At 42.1% G+C, this 26,137-nt stretch overlaps 1 protein-coding gene across 2 annotated transcripts in view; it reads right to left on the bottom strand.

Moving 5' to 3' along the window:
- The window catches only part of LOC129834247 (leucine zipper protein 2-like), a 175,450-nt gene that overhangs the window by 66,877 nt on the left and 82,436 nt on the right, over positions 1–26,137 (bottom strand). For both annotated transcript variants that reach the window (XM_055899062.1, XM_055899061.1), the window contains exons 2-4: positions 8,156–8,273; positions 5,262–5,332; positions 3,568–3,649 (exon numbers count right to left, since the gene is read on the bottom strand). In XM_055899062.1, coding sequence (XP_055755037.1) covers positions 3,568–3,649; positions 5,262–5,332; positions 8,156–8,273 — 271 coding nt within the window. The remainder of the gene's footprint in view (positions 1–3,567; positions 3,650–5,261; positions 5,333–8,155; positions 8,274–26,137) is intronic.

Here is a 26,137-nt window from a genome sequence, read left to right as displayed (position 1 = left end):
ACCTTATTACAAACAAGACAGGTATTCATATAGCATCGTCGTGCGTTTTCCAAAACTCTATTAGTACACTGACTAGTAGCAGTAGCAGAGTTATGCTGTGTATGATACAACCAAGAAACTCAACTTTACAAAAAATGTTGGTGTTATCCCAGAAACGTAGTAACCGGCTGGTCACATAATAAAAGAAACTGTAATTTCCCCTTGTGAAAACACAGGCATTGATTTGATGCATTGCAGTAGCCAATACAATTTCCTTTAATATAGATCATTAACTCCCTACACCAGGGATTTGTCACTCATCTAAACATGAAAATGTCAACAACGACAGTTTGATTGTTGGCTACCAACATCAGCCCACCCTAGTTCTGTGCTGAGAAAATAAGGCGGACGACCATTTTAAGACGTCCGCGTTGTTCTTATTAGCATATATTGAATATCTCAAAACCATTCCACCGTCTGTTTTGAACATTAATTAGGCCTCCCGTTGATTTTCCGATCATTTGTTTTGAGGGGAATTGGATAGCCATAAGAGATGTGGCAGTAAATATCTTTGGGAAGTGGGAATGAAAACGAGGCACAAAAAAGCTACGTGCTAATCAATACAGTACTTTAGGTATGAAAAAGGCTCCACATGAGTATAATGTTAATTACTGATGTTATAACGGCTTTTGTAGCTGTTATAAAAGCTTTATGTGGGCCTACAGTAAATGCATACATAGGGGACCTACAGTAAAGTTAATTTACACATAAGGGGCATACAGTAAACTGTTACCTATAGGTTCAATTCATACAGTAGGTATAAACATGACTCTGCATGTGTGGTATCAAAGTTCATTTGTAGCCTGCTATTCTCAGACGTCTGTATAGATTGGCAATGTAATAACGTCTGAATAGAATAGAATTCATACTAGAACGACAGCCAGGTATAATAGAAAAAGGATGAGTTGCATGATGGATAGAGGCCTGAATTACTGGGCAAATGAAAAGGAATGTTTATGACAGGATGATAAAAGGAACAAAATATAAAAATAGGTGCCTGGTCTATTAACTTTTATCAGAGACCTATCGTTTAAGGAGAGAGCGAAGGGTGGACGGAACTCCCTCACTATGCTTCCTATTTCTGGGTTACACCTACAGTTGAAGGCGGAAGTTTACATAAACTTAGGTTGGAGTCATTAAAATTCGTCTTTCAACCACTCCACACATTTCTTGATAACAAACTATAGTTTTGGCAAGTCTGTTAGGATATCGACTTTGTGCATGACACAAGTCATTTTTCCAACAATTGTTTACAGACAGATTATTTCACTTATAATTCACTGTATCACAATTCCAGTGGGTCAGAAGTTTACATACACTAAGTTGACTGTGCCTTTAAACAGCTTGGAAAATTCCAGAAAATTATTTTATTACATTTACATTTAAGTCATTTAGCAGACGCTCTTATCCAGAGCGACTTACAAATTGGTACATTCACCTTATGATATCCAGTGGAACAACCACTTTACAATAGTGCATCTAAATCTTTTAAGGGGGGGGGTTAGAAGGATTACTTTATCCTATCCTAGGTATTCCTTAAAGAGGTGGGGTTTCAGGTGTCTCCGGAAGGTGGTGATTGACTCCGCTGACCTGGCGTCGTGAGGGAGTTTGTTCCACCATTGGGGTGCCAGAGCAGCGAACAGTTTTGACTGGGCTGAGCGGGAACTGTACTTCCTCAGAGGTAGGGAGGCGAGCAGGACAGAGGTGGATGAACGCAGTGCCCTTGTTTGGGCGTAGGGCCTGATCAGAGCCTGAAGGTACGGAGGTGCCGTTCCCCTCACAGCTCCGTAGGCAAGCACCATGGTCTTGTAGCGGATGCGAGCTTCAACTGGAAGCCAGTGGAGAGAGCGGAGGAGCGGGGTGACGTGAGAGAACTTGGGAAAGTTGAACACCAGACGGGCTGCGGCGTTCTGGATGAGTTGTAGGGGTTTAATGGCACAGGACCTGCGCCGCTTCCTGCGTGAGGCAGGGTCGTACTCTGCGAATGTTGTAGAGCATGAACCTACAGGAACGGGTCTATTTTATGTCTGTGGAAGCTTCTGATAGGCTAATTGACATCATTTGAGTCAATTGGAGGTGTACCTGTGAATGTATTTCAAGGCCTACCTTCAAACTCAGTGGCTCTTTGCTTGATATCATGGGAAAATCCTCAGAAAACAATTGTAGACCTCCACAAGTCTGGTTCATCCTTGGGAGCAATTTCCAAACGCCTGAAGGTACCCTGTTCATCTGTACAAACAATAGTACTCAAGTATAAACACCATGGGACCACGCAGCCATCATACCTCACAAGGAGACGCGTTCTGTCTCCTAGAGATGAACGTACATTGGTGCAAAAAGTGCCAATCAATCCCAAAACAACAGCAAAGGACCTTGTGAAGATGCTGGAGGAAACAGGTACAAACGTATCTGTATCCATAGTAAAACGAGTCCTATATCGACATAACCTGAAAGAGCACTCAGCAAGGAAGAAGCCAGTGCTCCAAAACCGCCATAAAAAAGCCAGACTATGGTTTGTGGGGACACATAGGGCCAAATATCGTTCTTTTTGGAGAAATGTCCTCTGGTCTGATGAAACAAATATAGAACTGTTTGGCCATAATGACCATCGTTATGTTTGGAGGAAAAAGGGGGAGGCTTGCAAGCCGAAGAACATCATCCCAACCGTGAAGCACGGGGGTGGCAGCATCATGTTGTGGGGTTGCTTTGCTGCAGGAGGGACTGGTGCACTTCACAAAATAGATGGCATCATGAGGGAGGAAAATGATATGGATATATTGAAGCAATATCTTAAGACATCAGTCAGGAACTTAAAGATTGGTCGCAAATGGGTCTTCCAAATGGACAATGACCCCAAGCATACTTCCAAAGTTGTGGCAAAATGGCTTAAGGACAACAAAGTCAAGGTATTGGAGTGGCCATCACAAAGCCCTGACCACAATCCTATAGAACATTTGTGGGCAGAACTGTAAAAGAGTGTGCGAGCAAGGAGGCCTACAAACCTGACTCAGTTACACCAGCTATGTCAGGAGGAATGGGCCAAAAATCACCAAACTTATTGTGGGAAGCTTGTGGAAGGCTACCCGTAACGTTTGACCCAAGTTAAACAATTTAAAGGCAATCCTGCCAAATACTAATTGAGTGTATGTAAACTTCTGACCCACTGGGAATGAGATGAAAGAACGAAAGCTGAAATAAATCATTCTCTCTAATATAATTGTGACATTTCACATTCTTAAAATAAAGTGGTGATCCTAACTGACCTAAGACAGGGAATTTTTACGAGGATTAAATGTCAGAAATTGTGAAAAAATGTGTTTAAATGTATTTGGCTGAAGTGTATGTAAACTTCCGACTTCAACTGTAGCTCTCTCACTCTCCCAGGCTGGTTATTAAGTGGTGGGAGAGATGACTGCTGGGTATTGAGATGGGTGACGGGCGCCCACAGGCCCGGGTGACAGTTAACAAGGGGGAGGTTAGAGGAGTGAGGTGTAGACGAGGTGAGGACAACTGAGGGCTCCTACTCACTGTGGCCTGCTGTTTCTCGGCTTGCTCCGTTGCCTCGACCAGCTGCTTCTGCAAGGCAGCCTGGAGGGATTTCATCTCTTCCCTGTTGAGAGGAAAGGTGAGAAACTTTCAGTTAGCACATATCCTTCTCTTCTCCAACTCTTCTCTGACTTCTCGCAGTGGCGAGGCAGTAGTAATAGTATCTCAAGCACTGGCTGACAGACAGACTGAGCACTGAATAGGATCGAATCATCAAATCAATTCATGCTTACTTTTTCTACCAAACATTTGTAATAGAATGCGTGACGAAATACCGAACTTTAATCCAGAATACCAGTATACGATTACAGCAGCAAAGGAATTATTCCCTTTGACTGGGCTTAGTGTAGGTTTAGAGTTTAATTACATATGACTTGGTCATGGTCCATCAATTGTGCAGTCGAGGAGCAGCATCCGCAGTCAACAGCACTGTGTGTCAAACTCAGAAAGAAAAGTCTCTCTTCACTGCTGCCATGCCCTGTCATATTTCACATGCCAATGGTTGTGTCTTTTGGCATGAGCCCAGCCAAGCAAACATTTTTCTTTTCCGCTAGTTGGCATCTCATTTTTCTGATCTCACCCTAAAACCAGCCGTATGACGTTTTAAGGGGAGACAGAACAACTTTTTAGAAGTTAGAATTTGAGGTTGACATTTAAAGGGAGCCTAACACCATTTGGTGTTGTAACTAAGCTTCAGGTCAACACATTGAGTTGGCATATTTTCACCGATATTTAGAGACATTTGCCTATGGGCTACAAACAACCAAAATATATTCTGAGTGACATTTTCCTCAGGCAACACAGCACTGAACTGTGAATAAAATAGTGTAAAACTCATTATGGGTATCTGTGGGAAGGCAGTTACAAATTTAACCAGAGCACAAAAGTAAATGTTTGACTTATAGTACCGTCTTCCCCTGCCCCTCTTTATATTTCATTGGCCACTCAAGTTGGCTGTTTTTTGCAGTTTAAATATAGTAATTGGTTATGTCCAGGATTAGGTCAAATGTGGTGGTAAGGACGAGGGTTAACTTTTAGTTTTTTCATGCTGACGAATACAACGTGTGTCAGTTTTTCAGCTTTGATAAAGGCTACAGTGTCTTAATTAAATTACATTTCTAAACCTGGAATGACGTCATCTAGTAACCCTCGCGTTTGTAATTATTCGACAATGGGTTGACTTGAGGATGTGGCTACAGTACCATGGTATGACATTAAAATAGTTGCTAGTTATTACTCCCCTCGAAGCAATCAAAAACATGCTTGAAAGCTGTCAGAAACAAATGATTTCCCATAAATCGGCTGCCTGGATAGCTCGTGATGAAGTCCTTCGATAATCATTCTTGGCAATGGAACGAACCAAGAGCAGGATTCATTGGCTTTAAAGTGGAAAACAGGTGGCTGCTCTAATCGTCTGTGGACCAGGAGCCATTGCTCCAATAAAACATTGTTTTATGGTTTGTTTATGATTGTCATGTGTTATTGATATGTTGGTTTGCTATTTATAAAGCAGTAGGGTATACGTATATACTGTCATACCAAAGGCAGAATTGCAGGTAACATCACATTGTTCCTGCACCATAAAAGTAATGAAAAGTAATGTTGCTCTTCAAAAGCATCCATATGGCAACAATGTGCAATAGCAAATGGTTAATGGTTAAGAAGGTTAGATCTACCTCTGCTTGTGGCTGAGCGCCAGGATTTTCAGGACATCCGTCTTGGCCACGGAGTCGTCATTTTTCAGTGTCTGGAAGAGAGGAATGAGAGCTTTTTAGTCTCACAAGAGAAATTGGTTTATTATATGACCACTCACAGTCTCACTCCAACACTCCAATGTGATGGAGCTGATTCAAAGCACTCATAGGAACAGAAAGAAAACAACAGTGCCCCTTTCGAGTGTAAATGCACACATTGCTCCAAGCTGTCATACAGTAGCCTATCTATGCTCGGGCAAAAAAAGATGTGAATAATTATTAGAATTTTTCATCCATATTGTGTAACCCCTCATATATTATTGATGTGTATGCTTTTATGAGGGTAGTCGGAAATACTTTTTGTGGTCCAAAAAGTATTAGTTTATCTGTAAGCTTGTAGGAACTCATATAGTTTAGATTCAGGTTTGAGTGTAATTATGAATATTTTTTATTACACTTTTTGGGGAAGAAAACTCTAGCAAATTCAAGTGGTACAGTGTCTTGTTAATAATAAATTAGATCTTCATTTCCATAAATACACTAATTTTGAGTTCAATAATTGCAGCTCTGCAAGATTACTGAACGGTTTTTAAATGTTGCTTCAGTATAATAATGAGAAGAGACATTCTGAAAAATACCCATATTTCTTTATCACGAAAACTTTAATTAACCTGGGTGCATCCAATCAGGGCTTGATTTAGAGGGATGCTGGCACTACCATAACAAACCAGGGCACCTCCATAAGCAGTTAAGTTGCGAAGGAATGGCCCACATTAAACCAAATACTAGCACACCACAGAGCAACGGCCACGAATCAAAGCTCTATCATGCAAAGTCTAATTGTGAAGGGTTGAGCCAGCACCCAAGAGATGTCTAATTAAAACAATAAACACTTAGGACAGTAAATCTCCACCAGAAAGGTTAATCAGTTACACGTACATAATTGATTACTCCAAAAAGTTACTGTTGATCGTTTTCACCCTTTTTTTTGTAAGAGATCCATCCCCCCTCGCTTCTCCCTTCATCTCCCGCCCCTTGCTTTGCCTGGTACATTTGCACAAGGTACACTGCCATCCAAGTCTGCACATAATGTACAGTAGCTAACTGACGTCAAAGCCTGCACCGAGGACATTGGTAGCGTAGACTACACACAGTGCCAGCCAGCCCCGACCAAGGGACAATGGATGCCACCGAAAACTGTCAGGAGGACAACACCATGAACCCAGGCTGGCCAGGTCACGTCATACAAGTAGACAGGGTGTATTTTGGAAGTCATTGATTAAAACTGAAATGGGCTACAGCCATCCAAGCCTACTAAAAAGAACACAGCGGCCCAGACCTACCAAAGGGACCACTGCCACCACAATTGGCAAAAGAGATTCCATTCAAGACTGACTAGGACAATGGTACTCTGGCTAACACCTGAGAGACACATTTGTGACTGCTGGTTCTCTGTGGGACACAGGATGTTGCAAGTAGAATTTGGACTGAAAATACTTGTCAAACCAAACGTCGTTTTCAATCTATTTGTTCAATTCAATTCATTCCCTACTTGTTTGACGAGAACTGAAATGGAATCGACTGCAGCCCCGATCAGTGGCGATATACAGATGGATCAGAGAAAAAATGTATTGCCTTGCTGCAGTAAACAATTTAACAACCAAATTACACTGGATTCACAAGATCTAGGATGAACTATGTTTATGTGGTCTTCCATCCAAGCTGTGCCTTCACCAATTCTCTATGGGAGTGATGATCATACATTTCTGTCTTTTACCTCTCATTACCTGTCATTCCCCATTCTGTCAGTCCTATTCGGCACTGTGCTCACAGGAATAAGTAACGTACATACATCATACTGTCTATACACCGTTTGTGGATCTGTATGTCAAAAACGGATTACATTAAGGTGTGGTAGATATCAAGGGTAGAAGCATAGATACCATTCAAAGTAGACCTGGGTCATTCAAATAATTTCAGTGTTTGCTTGAGTCCGCCTGGAGTTCCAGGTGGATAGGATTTGCACCATTGGGACAATTCCATTGGCTCTATTGAGCCAGGCAATTTCAATCAAGCACATCTAAAGTATTTGAAAGATGTCAAATACAGGACTTTTTTAACCCAGGTCTGAAGTAAAATGATGTAATATAAACATCCTCCATCGGCATCGCACATGCACATCCTGTCACGATAGTTATTACATCCTTTCATACAAAATCTTCTGCAATTAAACAAAAGGGTTGGGTTCAAGATCTAGACAGTATCTAGAACCCAAAAGGGTTTTTCGGCTGTCCCCATAGGAGAACCGGTTGAATAACTTTTTGGGGGGGTTCCAAGTAGAACCCTTTTGGTTCCATGTAGTTCCCTTTCCACAGAGGGTTTTACATGGAACCGAAAAGGGTTCTTCTACCTGTGACCAAAAATAGTTATACCTGGAACAAAAAATGGTCATCTTATTGGGACAGCTAAAGAACCCCTTTGGGGCCCTTTCAAAGAGTGCAGGGACAGATTTCTCAACACCGTCACCTTGGAGTAATTTTCCAGTTCTTACAACTGCACCTCAACTACAGGAATTCCACTTCCAAAACAGCTTTGGATTCGTATTCATATCAGGGGGACTGATCGTCAAAACGAAGGACATATTGCTTATTTGCTTTTGATAAATGAGGCCCCAGGTGTGTAGTAGGCTCATTATACGCTAGGACAGCGGACGAGAAAGAGTGAATCACAGGCTGAGCTGAATTTTTAAGCCATTTTTGAAGTCCTAAAACAGAGCCCTTCGAAATATCCTCAGGGTTCCAAAGGCACTCAAAGCCATCCACCTTTCTTTAACATCCCACTATAATCTGTCAGAAAAGAAACAGTGGGGCTCTAACCTGAAGGTTGCCTTTTATGCTGTCCAGTTCCTTTGAAGTCTTGGAGAGTTGACGCATGATGCCAGTCCGCTCGGTGAAGACCTCCTTCAGCTTCTGCTCCAGCCCTTCATAGCCTTGTCTGTCAAGGGAGAGAGAGAGAAGAGAGAGAGATTTCACTACTTTATGTCCGCCTGAGAGAAATCACACTTTATTGGCACACTTGGGAGTAGGAGATGGTGTTATTAAGCGGATTAAAAGTGTTGTCATTAGAGCAAAAGTGTAAAGAAATACAGACACACTACTATCTACTCAAGGCTCAGTCCTTGCTTTCCAGATAAAAAGCACTTTACTCACCCTATCAATTTGGGAAAGTGTTTTACTCCGATGTGTCATTTGGCCAGAGGTCCGCCTCTGCATTTCTATCAAAAAGACTAAAATATCCACAACAGTAGCGGTTCTGGGGGGCGGGGGGGCGGGGGGGGGGGGCAGTGCCCCTGTGACAACAATTTTGGACCCCCTTGTGGCCCCCCTAAATGTGGAGTATGAAATAATTTTTACGTAACAAATTTTGCTAGAGATTATTATTTTTTTTACATCCGTTATTAAACAGTGGCAACGATGATGATTATGAACATGGTATTTTGCCTGCTAATGCCTGCAATGCAGTGAAGAAAACGATGTGACAACAATAACGTCTAATGTAACTGGCCCCTCTAACAGTACAACTGGCCCCTCTAACAGTACAACTGGCCCCAGCTTGGCCCCACCAGTTGAAATGGTCTACAACCGCCACTGATCCACAAAACCAATTCGTCAAATGCCTTTTCTATTTCTATATAAATCAAACTATTGGAATGTAAATTAGGACCATTTTTAATGGTGACCTTGCCAAGAGGCAAACAGTACTTTTCGTGCACATGTGCATGCAAATTTGGTCATTACAGATTCTTGTCTGAGAATCCTGAATGAATGCATTCCATATGATGGAATATGTGTACCCAGCACATATTTAATCTAACATTAGGATGATAACATCCCCAAAACATCCAAAGAATGAAAAATATATATATTTGGGAATGTTCAAACATTTTGTGCACAACATCTGAACAACCACCACAGAACATTCTGGGAAAGTTCTGGGAACTTTCACATAACCAATTTTGGTTTGCTGGGTATACTGATAAAATATTAATTGAAAAGTCATTTTTTTATGAGTCCATTTGTCCTTTCACCTACTATTTTCGGGGGTTTGCGTCTCTGACCTTACTAGCCTACCAATTGATAAAACAGACATGTGGCTCTTGAATGACAAGCACACTCGTCAGCCAAGTGAAGTAGAGTTAGGGGACTCAGTGGTTGGAGGAGCCGGGAATAGAGAGTGAAAGCTCAGGAGTGGCAAATAAAGAGCTGAAGAAGAAACTGACAGCTCTGGCCTTTTGGGGCTACGATTGGCCATGTGAGCTCTTCCTCTCTCCTCTCTCATCTGTGGTCAGAGATAAAGACATTGCAGCTTGCCTACATCTTCCCTAGTGCCAACTGCCGATGTCAGATTGAAAATCTATTTTTATTGAATGCAACACCCTCATTTACAAACAAAAATAAACTAATCAATCTTTTGGAAGCTTCTTCAAGATCAAGCTGGTCAGCCTGTGGTTTTCGATGTAACCGGTCGTCAATTTTAGATCGACATGCTGTGCATCACTGATTGCGTTCAACTCCGCACAACAGAATCATTATTTGCAAATGTGGTGCTTTACAAAAACATTAAACCACTCCCCTAATTTGACATGCTAAATAGACAATAAAAGCTCTATCTCTACAAGTGACAAGAACATCAAGGATCGTCTACAATCAAAACCAAGAACCAGGAAGTGTAGGGGGGAAACAACATCCTTCCCACACTGCAGAAATGCCTGTTAGACCAATACCCAAATGACATTGCTTTGTCTTACGTTAGAAGCTCCTGAGGAAAGAGTAGAGCCCCAAGTGCAAGAAAATGTTACTTATCATCTAGAGAAAAACAACAACACACCATGCAGCTTAATGAGCTTCACTGTCAACCCCTCAGTGGATTTTGGGGAGCAGGTTTGAAAAAAAAAAAGATATACTTTGTATTTTTTTTTAAATCGAAGCACTTTTAAATGCAACACTGCTTCCGTCATATTCGGCTGAATCCGGGAGGGCTCCCCACCTGTTCGACCTGTTCCTTGTTCCAAAAGTCTCATACACCTCATGTCCCGGATCAAGCACAATAACACACAAATCAGTAATAGAAAAGCAGAACTTAAGAAAGAAATAACATGTTGTAATACATCCTGCGCATGAGTTGCCACCGTATGGCATCTGTGAAATCTATTGCTAGCTCACGCAACAGAGAGAGATGAGGAAATCACTCCCTGTCTGCCAGCTTATTCATTATCCAATGGAATTGGCCCATCCGCGGTAGGGAAATGAATAAGACTCGTAATTTGAGGCCCACTGAAACAGCTATGTCATATGAAGAGTCACAGATAACAGTAAAGAACGTTGCACATGGTCTGACATAAATTGGTAATTACTGCCAAAAATGGCACCGGATACATAATTATGTTATGACCTTTCTCCGACACCAGCGTCCTGGCAACCTCTCGGTTTTCACGGCTCCGTTGGATGAGAGAAAAGTGTGCTAATGAGAATCGGGTTGTCTGACAAACAGTCTTATGATCAGATACGAGGCCGCTGTCCTCAGAATTCTGCTGCCAGTGATCACGTGATGAAATATTTTTTATTTGGGCCTCTGCAATTCCCACATTCTTTTTACATCTATCTTGATATAGCATCTTAAGTCAACCCAGTAAAACACCACCGGCTCGAAATAATGAAAAGAACCACACACAAAAAAAAATGCCCGAAAAATGAGCTTTCTCCTACATGAGGAGCATCATCATTTATTGGTGGATACTGCGTAAAGTTCTTGCGGACAAACATTTCTCTAGCCTTGAAATCACAGCAAGTTTCTGAGTTATATGAGGTTGACCCTGCCATGTAAAAGAGAAGTGCTGAGCCGTGGGCCTGGAGAGGGAAAAGTGCTGAGGTCCACAATCAACAGCAAAACAACAGCTCAATAAAGGGAAGGAAGCAAGGCCATGCCACTTTCCCTCTCTACCTAGAGCAGCTGCAGAAGCAGCCTGGTCTTCAAGTTCAGTTGACAGGGCTGGCCTGGAAACGCTCTATCGTAGCACCGGTTAACAGCTATTGACCAGGGCCTTTTTTAATAATGGCTAATAGCTTATGAGATCATTCAGCCTCTCTGTGCAACGCCACAGCAGTCAAAGTGTGGAAATGATGTGTAGGAGGTGAGGGAGCGAGGCCTTCTGTGAGTGTACATAAAAACAGTATGTAGGCCTGGCTCGCTTATACACACTGGTGTGTGTGAAATCAAGAATGTAGATACTTGTTGAGAGCACAGCTGTTAGTTGTGATTCATACATTTGGCTATCTACTAGAGGGATTAAAGTAGAACCAAAAGTAAGCGTGGCTTATCTGATGGGGATACTTCCATCCAGCTACCGGGCACTGCTTAATAAATCATTAACGAAGGGATTTCTAAATACTTATATCTGCTGTAGATTGTTGACAAAAAATGACAATTAAATAAATCCCTTTTAATCCAACTTTGTAACAATACAATTTAAAAGAAATCCAAGAGGTCTAAGGATGTGCGCTGAGAGTCGGGAAGCAAGTTCAGGGAGTGAGTGTTTTAGGCTGAGGCATGAGAGCCTGTCAAGCCGGCAGAGACCTCCCCGTGTTGCCTCGGTCGAGGCACGGGAACCTGTTCACCCAGCTGAGGCATGGGAGCCTATCGAGCCAGCTGAGGCATGGGAGCCTATCGATCCCGCTGAGGTATGGAAACCCGTCGAGCCAGCTAAGGCAGGGGAACCCGTGGAGCCCGCCAAGGCATGGGAATCCGACAAACCGGCTGAGGCCTCCCAGGTAGCTCCATTTCTGACACCTGGACCCAACATCACCTCCAACACACAAAACAAAACACTCCCTGATGCTTCCCTTTGGTGAGGCGTCATTCTGTAACAATGTGCGCTGAGAGTCAGGAAGCAAGTTCAGGGAGTGAGTGTTTTAATAAATAAACACAATGTAATACAAACTAAGAAACACGAACAACGCACAGACATGACACAGAAACAATGATGCCTGGGGAAGGAACCAAAAGGAGCGACATATAAAGGGCAGGTAATCAAGGAGGTGACGGAGTCCAGGTGAGTGTCATTATGCGCTGATGCGCGTAATGCTGGTGACAGGTGTGCGCCATAACGATCAGCCTGGTGACCTAGAGGCCGGAGAGGAAGCACATGTGACAGGGTCTCAATACTTTTGCAAGACACTCTACTGTAGCTGGCTGGCAATGCTTCATATTAATAGGCATTTGTCAATGACCTATTCACAATCCATAAATCTTTGTTTTAAAATAAACTAGGCATTCATTGATATTAATGGATGTACTTACTTGAAAGGATCCAACTCACACCAGTAAGGATGTATGATAATAAAATGAATTATAAGGAATTCCCATGGTGCCCCATGCGAGGACACTCCATAGATAGTATATGAACACAAAACTACACTGAGTGTAGCAAACATTAGGAACATCTTCCTAATATTGAGTTGCCTCCCTTTTCCCCTCAGAACAGCCTCAATTCGTCAAGGCATGGACTCTACAAGGTGTCAAAAGCATTCCACATGGATGCGGGCCTATGTTGACTCCAATTCTTCTATTCTTGATACACACTGGAAACTGTTGAGCGTGAAAAACCAAGCAGCATTTCAGTTCTCGACATACTCAAACCGATGCGCCTTAAATCTTTTGTTTTGCCCATTCATCCTCTGTATGGCACACATACACAATCCAAGTCTCAATTGTCTCAAGCATTAAAAATCCTTCTTGAACCTGTCTCCTCCCCTTCATCTACACTTGATTGAAGTGGATTTAAGGTGTCATCAACAAGGGATCATAGATTTCGCCTGGTCATCACGGATTCACCTGGTCAGTCTATGTCATGGAAAGAGCAGGTATTCCTAATGTTTTGTAAACTCAGTGAATATTAAGCATTGACCGGTAGCTGGATGGAAGTATCCCCAGCAGATAACCCTTATTTAAGAATGCCCTCCAAAACCAATATTGCGTGGCGAATAAACTGAAGGGGAACATATTTTACGATGAACAAGCTACAAAACCAACAGCAGAAGTTATTTGTAAGTGCTAGCATTTAATCCGTCAAGTATAAAATGACTTTATTTGCTGTAATGCAGATTATGAGGAGACAGCAGTTTATGTAGTACCTCCAAGTTCAGGCTGGATTATTTGTGTTATTAAGAGGGTGCAAATAAATAGTTGTAATAAGGGGAACTGCCCAAGGCTTGTCGAAAAAGGTACATATTTCTTTACCCAAGCATGACTACTACTGACTCTTGTCTTGTATAAACATAGCAGACAGCAGGGAATAGGAATTGCATTGGTTGTCAGACTATCTGACAAAATCTTCTTTAATTGTTTGGTTGACGGACATGTTAAACAATGGGTTAAGAAGAAGCTAATTTGGCATCAAATGTTGGTAAGACAATACCGAAGAATTGTGTACACAATGTGACGCAGTCCAAAATCGTAATATTTCCCTGTGTATCATGGCGCCAGAGAAGATGGCTGACGTTTTACGTGCTCCTAACCAACTGTTTTTGTTCGTTACTTATTTTTTTACTTATTTTTTACATAAAGTTGCTGCTACGTTCTCTTATGACCGAAATTAACTTCTGGACATCAGAACAGCAATTACTCACCACAGACTGGCAGAAGCTTTTTTTTCCCATGAATGAGTGTGACGAGTTCGACGTGAAGGACATACTGCTTTCCCGGGAACATTTGCGTGAAGAGAAGACAGAAAAAGAGGGCGGAGGTCGGGCTGCCTTTTGACAATTTGTAGGCGATCGAATAAACCCCCACTGCCTTCCGTTCTATCATTGAAAATAAAATGGACGACCTACGAGGAAGATTAAACTACAAACGGGACATTAAAAACTGTAATATCTTATGCTTCACGGAGTCGTGGCTGAAAAACAACAATATTAACATACAGCTGGCTGGTTATACACTGTATCGGCAGGATAGAACAGCGGTGTCTGGTAAAACAAGGGTGTCGGACTACATATATATTTGTAAAACAGCTGGTGCACGATATCTAAGGAAGCCTCAAGGTTTTGCTTGCCTGAGGTAGAGTATCCCATGATAAGCTGTAGACCACACTATCTACCAAGAGAGTTTTCTACTGTACTTTTTGTAGCTGTCTACATAAAACCACAGACCGATGCTGGCACTAAGCCTGCACTCAATGAGCTGTATTCCGCCATAAGCAAACAGGAAAATGCTCATCCAGAGGCGGCGCTCCTAGTGGCCGGGGACTTTAATGCAGGGAAACTTAAATCCATTTTACCAAATTTCTATCAGCGTGTTAAATGGGCAAGCAGAGGGGAAAAAACTCTAGACCACCTTTACTCCACACACAGACACGTGTACAAAACTCTCCCTCGCCCTCCATTTGGCAAATCTGACCGTAATTCTATCCTCCTGATTCCTGCTTACAAGTAAAAATGAAGCAGGAAGCACGGTCAATAAAAAAGTGGTCTGATGAAGCAGATGCTAAGCTACAGGACTGTTTTGCTAGCACAGACTGGAATATGTTCCGGGATTCAACCGACGGCATTGAGGAGTACACCACATCAGTCATTGGCATCATCAATAAGTCCATCGATGACGTCATCCCCACAGTGACCGTATGTATAAACCCCAACCAGAAGCCATGGATTACAGGCAACATCTGCACTGAGCTAAAGGCTAGAGATGTCGGTTTCAAGGAGTGAGACTCTAACCCAGAAGCTTATAAGAAATCCTGCTATTCCCTCCGACAAACCATCAAACAGACAAAGCGTCAATACAGGACTAAGATCGAATCGTACTACACCCGCTCTGACGCTTGTCGGATATGGCAGGGCTTGCAAACCATTACAGACTACAAAGAGAAGCAAAGCCGAGAGCTGCCACAGTGACACAAGCCTCATAAGAGCTACTGAAACATGCATGAGAGCACCAGATGTTTCCCGGACGACTGTGTGATAACGCTCTCCGCAGTCAATGTGAGTAAGACCGTAAGGCCAGACGGATTACCAGGACGTGTACTGTGAGCATGTGCTGATCAACTAACAAGAGTCTTCACTGACATTTTCAACCTCTCCCTGTTCAAGTCTATAATCTCGACATGTTTTAAGCAGACTACCATGGTCCATGTGTCCAAGAACTCTAAGGTAACCTGCCTAAATGACTACCGACCCGTAGCACTCATGTCTGTAGCCATGAAGTGCTTTGAAAGGCTGGTCATGGGCCACATCAAAACCATTATCCCAGAAACCCTAGACCCACTCCAATTTGCATACCACCCTAACAGATCCACAGATGATGCAATCTCTATTGCACTCCACACTGCCCTTTCCCACCTGGACAAAAGGAACACCTATGTGAGAATGCTATTCATTGACTACAGCTCAGTTCAACACCATAGTGCCCTCGAAGCTCATCAAAAAGCTAAGGACCCTGGGACTAAACACCTCCCTCTGCAACTGGATCCTGTGTTTCCTGACGGGCCGACCCCAGATGGTAAGGGTATGTAACACATCCGGCACACTGATCCTCAACACAGGGGCCCCTCAGGGGTGCGTGCTCAGTCCCCTCCTGTACTCCCTGTTCACTCATGACTACACGGCCAGGCACAACTCCAACACCATCATTAAGTTTGCCAATGACACAACAGTGGTAGGACTGATCACGGACAACGATGAGACAGCCTATAGGGAGGATGTCAGAGACCTGGCCGTGTGGTGTCAGGACAACAACCTCTCCCTCAACGTGACCAAGACAAAGGAGATGATTGTGGACACAAATTTTCTGTAGTTTTGAGGTCAGGACTTTCTGATGGCCACTCCAATACCTTGACTTTGTTGTCCTTAAGCCATTTTGCCACAACTTCGGGAGTATGCTTTGGGTCATTGTCCAATTGGAAGACCCATTTGGGACCAAGCTTTAACTTCCTGACTGATGTCTTGATGTTGCTTCAATATATCCACATAATTTTCCTACCTCATGATGCCATCTACTTTGTGAAGTGCACCAGTCCCTCCTGCAGCAAAGCACCCACACAACATGATGCTGCCACCTCCGTGCTTCACGGTTGGGATGGTGTTCTTTGGCTTGCAAGCCTCCCCCTTTTTCCTCCAAACATAACAATAGCCATTATGGCCAAACAGTTCTATTTTTGTTTCATCAGACCAGAGGACATTTCTCCAAACAGTACGATCTTTGTCCCCATGTGCAGTTGCAAGCCATAGTCTGGCTTTTTTATGGCGGTTTTGGAGCAGTGGCTTCTTCCTTGCTGAGCGGCCTTTCAGGTTATGTTGATATAGGACTCCTTTTACTGTAGATATAGATACTTCTGTACCTGTTTCCTCCAGCATCTTCACAAGGTCCTTTGCTGTTGTTTTGAGATTGATTTGCACTTTTTGCACCAAAGTACGTTAATCTCTAGGAGACAGAATGCGTCGCCTTCCTGATCGGTATGACGATAGCGTGGTCCCATGGTGTTTATACTTGCGTAAATTGTTTGTACAGATGAACGTGGTACCTTCAGGCGTTTGGAAATTGCTCCGAAGGATGAACCAGACTTGTGGAGGTCTACAATTTTTTTCCTGAGGTCTTGGCTGATTTCTTTTGATTTTCCCATGATGTCAAGCAAAGAGGCACTAAGTCTGAAGGTAGGCCTTGAAATACATCAACAGGTAAACCTCCAATTGACTCAAATGATGTCAATTAGACTATCAGAAGCTTGTAAAGCCATGACATAATTTTCTGGAATTTTCCTTGCTGTTTAAAGGCACAGTCAACTTAGTGTATGGAAATTTCTGACCCACTGGAATTGTGATAGTGAATTATAAGTGAAATAATCTGTCTGTAAACAATTGTTTCAGAAATTACTTGTGTCATGTACAAAGTAGATGACCTAACTGACTTGCCAAAACTATAGTTTGTTAACAAGAAATTTGTGGAGTGGTTGAAAAATTAGTTTAATAGCGCCAACCTAAGTGTATGTACACTTCCGACTTCAACTGTATCAACAAATGTGCATGTGTCTGCTCAAACGGTCAGAAACAGACTCCTTGAGGGTGGTATGAGGGCCCGACGTCCACAGGTGGGGGTTGTGCTTACAGCCCAACACCGTGCAGGACGTTTGGCATTTGCCAGAGAACACCAAGATTGGCAAATTCGCCACTGGCGCCCTGTGCTCTTCACAGATGAAAGCAGGTTCACACTGAGCACATGAGCACATGTGACAGACGTGACAGAGTCTGGGGACGCCGTGGAGAACGTTCTCCTGCCTGCAACATTCTCCAGCATGACTGGTTTGGCGGTGGGTCAGTCATGGTGTGGGGTGGCATTTCTTTGTGGGGCCGCACAGCCCTCCATGTGCTTGCCAGAGGTAGCCTGACTGCCAATAGGTACCGAGATGAGATCCTCAGACCCCTTGTGAGACCATATGCTGACACATGCACATTTGTGGCCTGCTGGAGGTCATTTTGCAAGGCTCTGGCAGTGCTCCTCCTTGCACAAAGGCGGAGGTAGCGGTCCTGCTGCTGTGTTGTTGCCCTCCTACGGCCTCCTCCACGTCTCCTGATGTACTGGCCTGTCTCCTGGTAGCGCCTCCATGCCCTGGACACTACGCTGACGGACACAGCAAACCTTTTTGCCACAGCTCGCATTGATGTGCCATCCTGGATGAGCTGCACTACCTGAGCCACTTGTGTGGGTTGTAGACTCCGTCTCATGCTACCACTAGAGTGAAAGCACCGCCAGCATTCAAAAGTGACCAAAACATCAGCCAGGAAGCATAGGAACTGAGAAGTGGTCTGTGGTCACCACCTGCAGAACCATTCCTTTTTTGGGGGTGTCTTACTAATTGCCTATAATTTCCACCTTTTGTCTATTCCATTTGCACAACAGCATGTGAAATTTATTGTCAATCAGTGTTGCTTCATAAGTGGACAGTTTGATTTCACAGAAGTGTGATTGACTTGGAGTTACATTGTGTTGTTTAAGTGTTCCCTTTATTTTTTTGAGCAGCGTATTTAGGAACTTTAAAAGTGGTGTGTGTTTGTAGGTGTGCACGTTTTTGTAATGTGATCCACTACCCAATTTCTTTGTCAGTGACCTACTATGAAAAGGGCCTGAAAACGTTTGATTAATGAATTAATTGATACATTTTTCACTGATACAACAGTAATCTCAGTAATTTGATTATATTTCGTAATTAAAAAGTAATTAGCTGTTCTGAGAAATATGTTGAAAAAGTTTAACTACCTTTATCAGGTGCAAATAAGCACATTTCACATTCATTTGTGTTAACACATTGCTGACTAGTTTTTGGAGCAGATAATGAAATATTTGACTTATCATTGGGATTAGAAAGATTGTAGAGTCAGTTCCATTGATTGACTTTCCCCAGTCTGCTGCCCCCCACATAACTGTGACAAGTCTAAATGAAACTTGAGATTGATGGAGTATTCTATTGAGTCCTAGAAGACCTAGTTCAAAAAAATCTTAGACCTTTCCTTTTAAGAGGCCACCTAAATAAATTCCCTGACGTAACTCTGTGTGTGTGCGTGTCTGTGTGTAATCCCCTGACTGAACTGACCTGGCCAGCATCTTCAATGATCAACCAGAACAAATGATCTCAGGGTGGATCTTTGGGGACCAGCACGACCCAAAAATCCCCCCTGCTTATACATGTGTAGGGTAAAGATGCATTGCAGATATATGAGACCATTTTCAGTGTCACCCAACCCAAGCTGGTACACAGCAACTGATGCAATGGACTTTATTGTGTAGAAGTTTTACAATAAACTGAGCAAGGAAGTGAAATATTATCTGCAGTGAACAGGAATCTCTCGCCATATGTGCTTTTTATTTCACGTAGCAAGGCCAGCTAATTTGTTCATCACTTAAATTGCATAAGATTCTACAGTGTTCGAATTTGAAGACATTAAAATAGAAATGCTTAGCATAATAAATTAATAATTCAATAATTTCTTGCAGGCATTTTCATGCATAGATTTATGGCAATTACTTCCCTTGACATTAAACACTGTCATTCCCTCTTTGGAGACAGTATTATTTTTTGGACATTAATTTAAATACTGTTTATGAATAACGCAAGTTGTAAATGGATGCATGAAAGGATATAGTGACATTTAAAGAAAAATCCCACCCCAACACTATCGTTGGTATTTGTATCATTAGACCATTGTTGATTTATTCCAACAATGTTTTACATGTCAACAATCAAGTTTTCAATATACAGAAATACAGCCAGCAATTTCTCAAGTGAGAATTTTGCTAGGACTGTTTGGGAGTGGTTTGACTAGGGAGGAGAAAACTTAAAACAATCTGTTATTAGAAGAGATTTGGAACATTCTTTCTTATTGGTCTATTTACTGCCTGGTGATCACTCCATCCACCAACAGCTTTAACCAACAGCTCCAACAGCTTTTACACTAAAATGGCATTATCATAATGTTCACAATTTCACAGTATTATTTCAACCTCATAGTGTGGGAATATATATAAAACATAGGAAAATCATGTTCACCCAGCGCCTTTGCTATTGTTTTGTAGACGGAACAGAGGTGGGGAGAGTCCAAATCGCAGTACATATTCTGCTGTTCTATTGATCGTGCAATGATGTCCGAGAGAAGAAAAACTGTGTTCGTAGTTCGCAGTAACTTCTTAGATGTTGTAATATCCCAAATGGATGTGGCTGTTTCACCATTAAGGATTCCAGCTTCACGCCCATCTTAAGGTGTAAACCAAATGTACTTGCTTGGAGGTGAGAACTTGTCAGCATTCGTTCTGCTCTCTCCTCTGTCATGCACATTCTGAATCATTTTCACAGTAGACGTTCAACATGAAACCATCCTCCCAGCTGTGGCCACGTCTCGAAACGGCATGCTTTATTTAATAACACTTGGCCCGAGCCGTCTAGACTCGCAGCCTGCATTAAAGTGTCATCCGGCGAAGGAAGAAAGAAACCTAGGGGGAAATCGCTTTTTCTGGCAACTTTAATATCCGGACTGTGTTTGTGCGCACCGATATCACTTCTGTACCTTTAATAAATACGCACTAGAACACAAAGAGACAAGGAGCGCCTTGCTCCTTCCCGCCTGATTTACACACGAGTTGTGACTCACTCTCCCTTCCTGTGATAGAAGCTCTCAACTGGGTCCTATTTTACAAAGAGAGTGTTAAAAAGATATCCCTAGATTTGATCAAGGTTGCCAGCTCCAATGAAATCTTTGACATAGTGTTTCGAATTCAGCTCCCACCAGCATTCAGTTCCTGTAATGGGTTGTGTTGTGAACCCCTTGTGCAAATCTTGTGTTCCAATCAAGCTGAATGACGTTACACTCTTTTCTTTGAAAGGCACACATGCCAAACATAAAAATCTACACAGTATCCCTCTATTGAGGCTATAGATAATACACTTCCACTGCGTGGGAGAGAGAGAACACCTTTTCAGTCGAAGAAATTTGAAAGCAACGACAAAGTTAATTCGGGCTGCTGCAAAGGCAGTGCACACCTACAAACCAGGCAGGAATGTGTAGGATGAGAAAGTCATAGTGCGAGTAACATTCAGCCACGTTCAAAAAAAAGAATTCAACATAACATCTTCTATTCCGTTGAAATCCATTCATTTAGAATGCTGTTACGGCCTTGTAAAACACGTGCCATATAGAATAGACTGTGGTATGATTATTTTTTCCTCTTTTATATGGTTGTATGATATCAATATCTTCTCAGTGTGCCAATGTAGAAAGAAAGCAAACACATATGTACATGTGAGGTTTGCCAGAGCAAGAGTAAATGTTTGATTTTGCAAGCCTTTTCGAGTTAAAGCTCACATCTTTCACTCCTACTAATTAAACATCGATCCTGCTGTCGCAAAATGACGATAACTGCGTCCATGAACCCAGGTACACAATGGAAAACGACTTAATATGATATTCATTATTTGAGAATGGTGGACAACAACGGGTTGGATAGAGCACTATAGCAGAGCATCGGTGTAATAGGCTGTAGTGGTAAGATGGGATAAAAAAAGGGATGATGCGAGCAACCAAAGCTTCTTGGTCAGACCACATGAGTATTCCTCGGTTTGTAAATAAGTAAAGGCTGTATAATCGCCTTAGACACACACCACAATGAGCAGACGTGTTTGGAAGAAGCACTACATCTAGTGAAAAAAATTCCCCTCCCACGAATTCTGTTCCTTTGCAGAGAGAGTGGAATAGCCAGGGAAAAATACAATGCATTATGTTCCTGCCTAATCACATGTAAGTGTGGAATAATGACCGATCAAAGATGTGTTTTGAGATCTACTGCATTGCATTGGGGTTTTACAGCACCACTGATCTACAAATCATGATTCTGCGCCTCACCTTGCTCAAACTGATCCCCTCAAGCACGCCGGTTATCTATGGCAGTGGTTCTCAAACATCTCCTCTGGGACCCCCAGCCATTCCTTGTATTTGATCTATTCCAGGTTTTTCAAAGCTAGCACACCTGATTCAACTTGTCAACTAATCATCAAGCCTTTGACTAGGTCAGTCAGGTGAGCTAGTTCAGGGCTACAACAACATTGTGAAACGTTTGGGGGACCCCGAGAAGAGGTTTGAGAAACAATGATCTACATATGAGAGCTATAGTGGCTCTGTGGGTCCTGACCAATAGCAAAGGAAGAAGTGAATTTGGCAACAGGCAAGCACATACACCTGATTCACATCAAGGGCAATCAGTGAAGCTTCTGCCCCACTTACAAGTGTAATTCAGAGAGAGGGAAGAAGAATGAGCCGAGAGGGGAGGAAGGAGAGAGCGAGTGAGTGAGAGAGGGTGGGGAATTTGGAATTGGATGACGGATGGGACTTGATTACTGGTTAACGACACTGCTGGTGCTCCATTCCGTTTTGGATGACGAATCCTCTGGCGGTGGGATGATCAATTTAGAGTAGGCAAGACCCTGTTTGACTCCATTGTTTAGGCACAGTCGGGCATGTCTCTGGGGGTGCTTTGAGTTTGTTTTCTGTCGCTTATTTGCTACAGTGATTTGCCACTTCACCAGCTCCTCAATAAAATCCCCCAATCAGGCTTTTCATTCAATTTGTTTGTGTTCTACTGGTCTACTGTGTAGAACACCATCGCAAGGTTAGATGTCTCTTCTCCACACTATCTTGGCAGAGTTGCAAGACTGACATTATGAAATGCAATGTCGAGCATGCAATATGGATCTTTTCACAGTATCGCAGCTTAACTAAGAGGAAAGGCTCAGAAAGGATGATTGACACGCTGAAATGAAACTCGTGACAGGTTTGAAATTGACATTCACACATCAACAAACATTTTGAATTACAAACATCAGGGAGTGGGCTACAATGAGACACCATACATTACTGTTCTGAAGAGAATATGTGGTTCTATTACATTGATGTGTAATATAAATTGTTGTTCAACAGTGACCCAACCCCTAAAAAAAAACACATCTTTAATAACTGTCCTACTCAAATATTCCAAGAGGAGCTATCTTACATGCTCAGAATACAGCATATTTTGCCACCAGTTTTTAAGCATCTGTGAGACTGTCGTGTAGTTTCTCTTTTACATTGCACGGAATGTGAGCTGACTGAATTAAAGCCAAAAACAACAATATATACATTGATTAGGCTGGTCTGCGAATTTCAAGTTGAATACAGATGTTTTGTCCATCAACGCCAAGGTCTGTCAGATATTGACATTTTCTCCAGAAATATGGGTGGGGTAATTACCTCAATCCTAACCTCCAAAAGCCTTTACTTCTCCCTAACCCCATCCTTCACCTCAACAACCACAAACTTCAATTCAGAATCATAACCCTTACAATGATGGGAATAAGATGAAATTGGAGGGTTTGATAAAAATGTCAAATATGGCATAGTCAGTTCTTTCAAAACGTCAATACGAGATGTTGGCCTACACTGCACATTTAGCTGACCTTTCCCTAAAATGTCTGCATGTGATGAAAAAGGCATCACACCAAAAAGCTCTCTTCCTTTTTCTCTATAACCCATCAAAGTCAGTTCAGCCTAGAATATAAAACCAACCAACATTCAAAGATTCACAACATTCTTGTTAAATAATTCCAATTGCTTCAATGTCAAATTCATTTTGAACGGCATTAAACCTCTGACTACACCAGCACAGACCCTACCAAGACATGCAGTCTGACATACATTTGATTAAATGATCAGCTAGTGTGTTGCTTTCTGTTTCACAACATTGTTAACAGGAATCCAAACACGTAACAGTGTAACAACACTGCAATTTTATTCTAAAATCGAGTTAATGTATTTAATAAGAACCTTGACAACGGGCAAAAGTCAAATACTATCTGCATAACATGTTCATAACAATAGACTAGATCATTAACATCAAGCCCCAGGCGTGTTTTTATTTAACACCACGCTGTAAACATGCTTAATTAATAGATGAAGGAATCCATACACCCACAGTGTGGAAGTGCCCATGATGTTTTCAAGCTAAAGAACGATATAACCCCTAATTTGAATTACAGTTCTACAAACTCCTTGCATGCTGAGAATCAACATTTAGAAACAGTGATATGCCAAATGTAGAACTGCTTTCGATCTTGCTGAGAAACACAGTTTTGATGTCTCTCATTTATAGCTGCTGTATTATCACAATAAAAGAGAACTAACCATTTGGGAAGTTTACATTAGAGGAGATGTTTGCGCTTGAGTGACTCACATTGTGGTTTTTTGTTGACTTTTGCTGTATGGGAATCATCTTGCCTTGGTGAGTCTTCCTTCTGGTGCAGCACACACATTTTAATTAAGGCAGATAGATTACCAATAACAAAAGTCTTTGTTTCATTTCAAAGAGCAGCGAAACATTCAGAATCAATCTAAATTCATCACACTCGGGCACCTGCATTGACAACGTGGGGTCCTGGCTAACGAGAGAGACGACAACAGACAGCAATCTGACAGAAGCATCCAAGTCAAAAGACCTTCTCTCGATTTAGCTGTGCGAAGCAGGCTAAAATGCTACCGTAGGTCACTTCAAGGCTCCACACCCCCACACAAAGCAATTTTCCGAGGACCAAATCCACTTGGTGCCCAGACAAGCGTTCATGAAAACAGGCTAATGCAATGTTACTGTAACTTGTGCCAACCTGGGCTAGCCTGTTTTTGATCATGGGAAAATTCATTGGAATTCCACATCGAGTGAATGAAAGGCATTACCGTTGGGGGGTTACATATTGGCAGGGCTCGACATTAACGTGCGTTCCCTTGTCAAGGACAACAACCCCCCAAAATTTGGGCAAGCAGAATATAGATTTCCTTTGATCAGAATTGGATCCGTGTCCTCTGGATGCAGAGTTTTGCACGCTGTTCTCCTAATTACTGCAGAGTGCATCGGGGTAGAATTGCATTGAATTGACAGGCACAAGAGGTCTTTTTCATTTACCTTTTGTGATCAAAGTGCAGAGCCATGTGTAAACTCGTGTGCACATTTGTTGATATTCCGTGCTAGTTTGTGGATTATTTGCCCAATTAAAGCACATTTCTGGTCAGCAAATAGTGTTCGAATGGCCATGAAAATCATGGAAAAGTTATGTGTGAATCACATGCTTGTGTGCCAGTACGAGTGGGCACAAGGAGTGGGAGAGAGACATTGCAGCAGCAGGTAGCCTATAATAATGATAGACAACAGACAATTAGATAGCCAATTCAAAACATACTGTGTTGCCTGGTTAGTTATCTCGGTAGTTAACTTTTCAGCAATTAGCATATACACTGAATACAAATGCAACATTTCTGCACAGAATTTGAGAGAAATAAGCTTTTTGTGCGTATGGGAAATTTCAGGGATCTTTTATTTCAGCTCATGAAACATGGGACCAACACTTTACATGTCCCATTTATATTTTTGTTCAGTTTCTTAATGTCATTGTCATGTCCGATGTCCTAAAAAACTTTTCACTGGCACTCCCGCAAATGGCCGACATGCAATTGATGAACAGGCGTGCATTAATCAACCAATGCAGCAAACTCCGGTTGTAAAACAAGTCTCTCAAGCGCTCAATATTGGGAGGTGAGAATTAAAGACAAAAAGTATTTGGTTGTAATTATAATGTTGCCATATTTTATAGGCTACTAAGGGTGAACAACCATCCACCAAGAGAGCCTTAAAGTGGTTCTTTGCATCATACAATCCTGTAAAAAGGGTGTGAAAAATCCATCATACTTGTCCAAAGACAAGTGGCTTAAAAAGTTAATGTCAAGCCCTGATTAGGCATTAGTGTTAATTTACTGTCGAGTAATTTAGTCTTACCCATTAGCTTAGGCAATTTAGTTAATGTATCTTAAACTCAAGCTTATATACATGATTAACACTTTAATATTTTATTTGTATTTAACCTTTATTTTATATGTGAATCATACTAAGACTAAGGTCTCTTTTACAGATGAGCCCTGAATTACATCAATTACAGAAAATTCACACATCAAAATATAAATACAAAATGCAAGCAGAAAGAAAAACACGGTCATAAAAACCACATTCATCAGAAATAAGGTCCTCAATCAGCTTTCTGAATTACCCAAGAGGCACCAGAACATCAAATGTAAGAACATATTTTAGATTGTTCCACAAATAAGGTGCAAGAAAGCTGATTTACCCAACTCATTAGAGACCAAAGGAATATCCAGAGTTTGCCATCCCTGAGACCGGGTGTGGTAACTCATATGTCTAAAGTGGTAATGATGTTAGGTACAGTGGGACTTTTAGTAAAAGGGCGTTATAAA

This window comes from Salvelinus fontinalis, chromosome 35, assembly GCF_029448725.1.
Source record: "Salvelinus fontinalis isolate EN_2023a chromosome 35, ASM2944872v1, whole genome shotgun sequence".
In the NCBI taxonomy this organism is placed as follows: domain Eukaryota; kingdom Metazoa; phylum Chordata; class Actinopteri; order Salmoniformes; family Salmonidae; genus Salvelinus; species Salvelinus fontinalis.
This window is presented reverse-complemented; position numbering and strand designations above follow the sequence as displayed.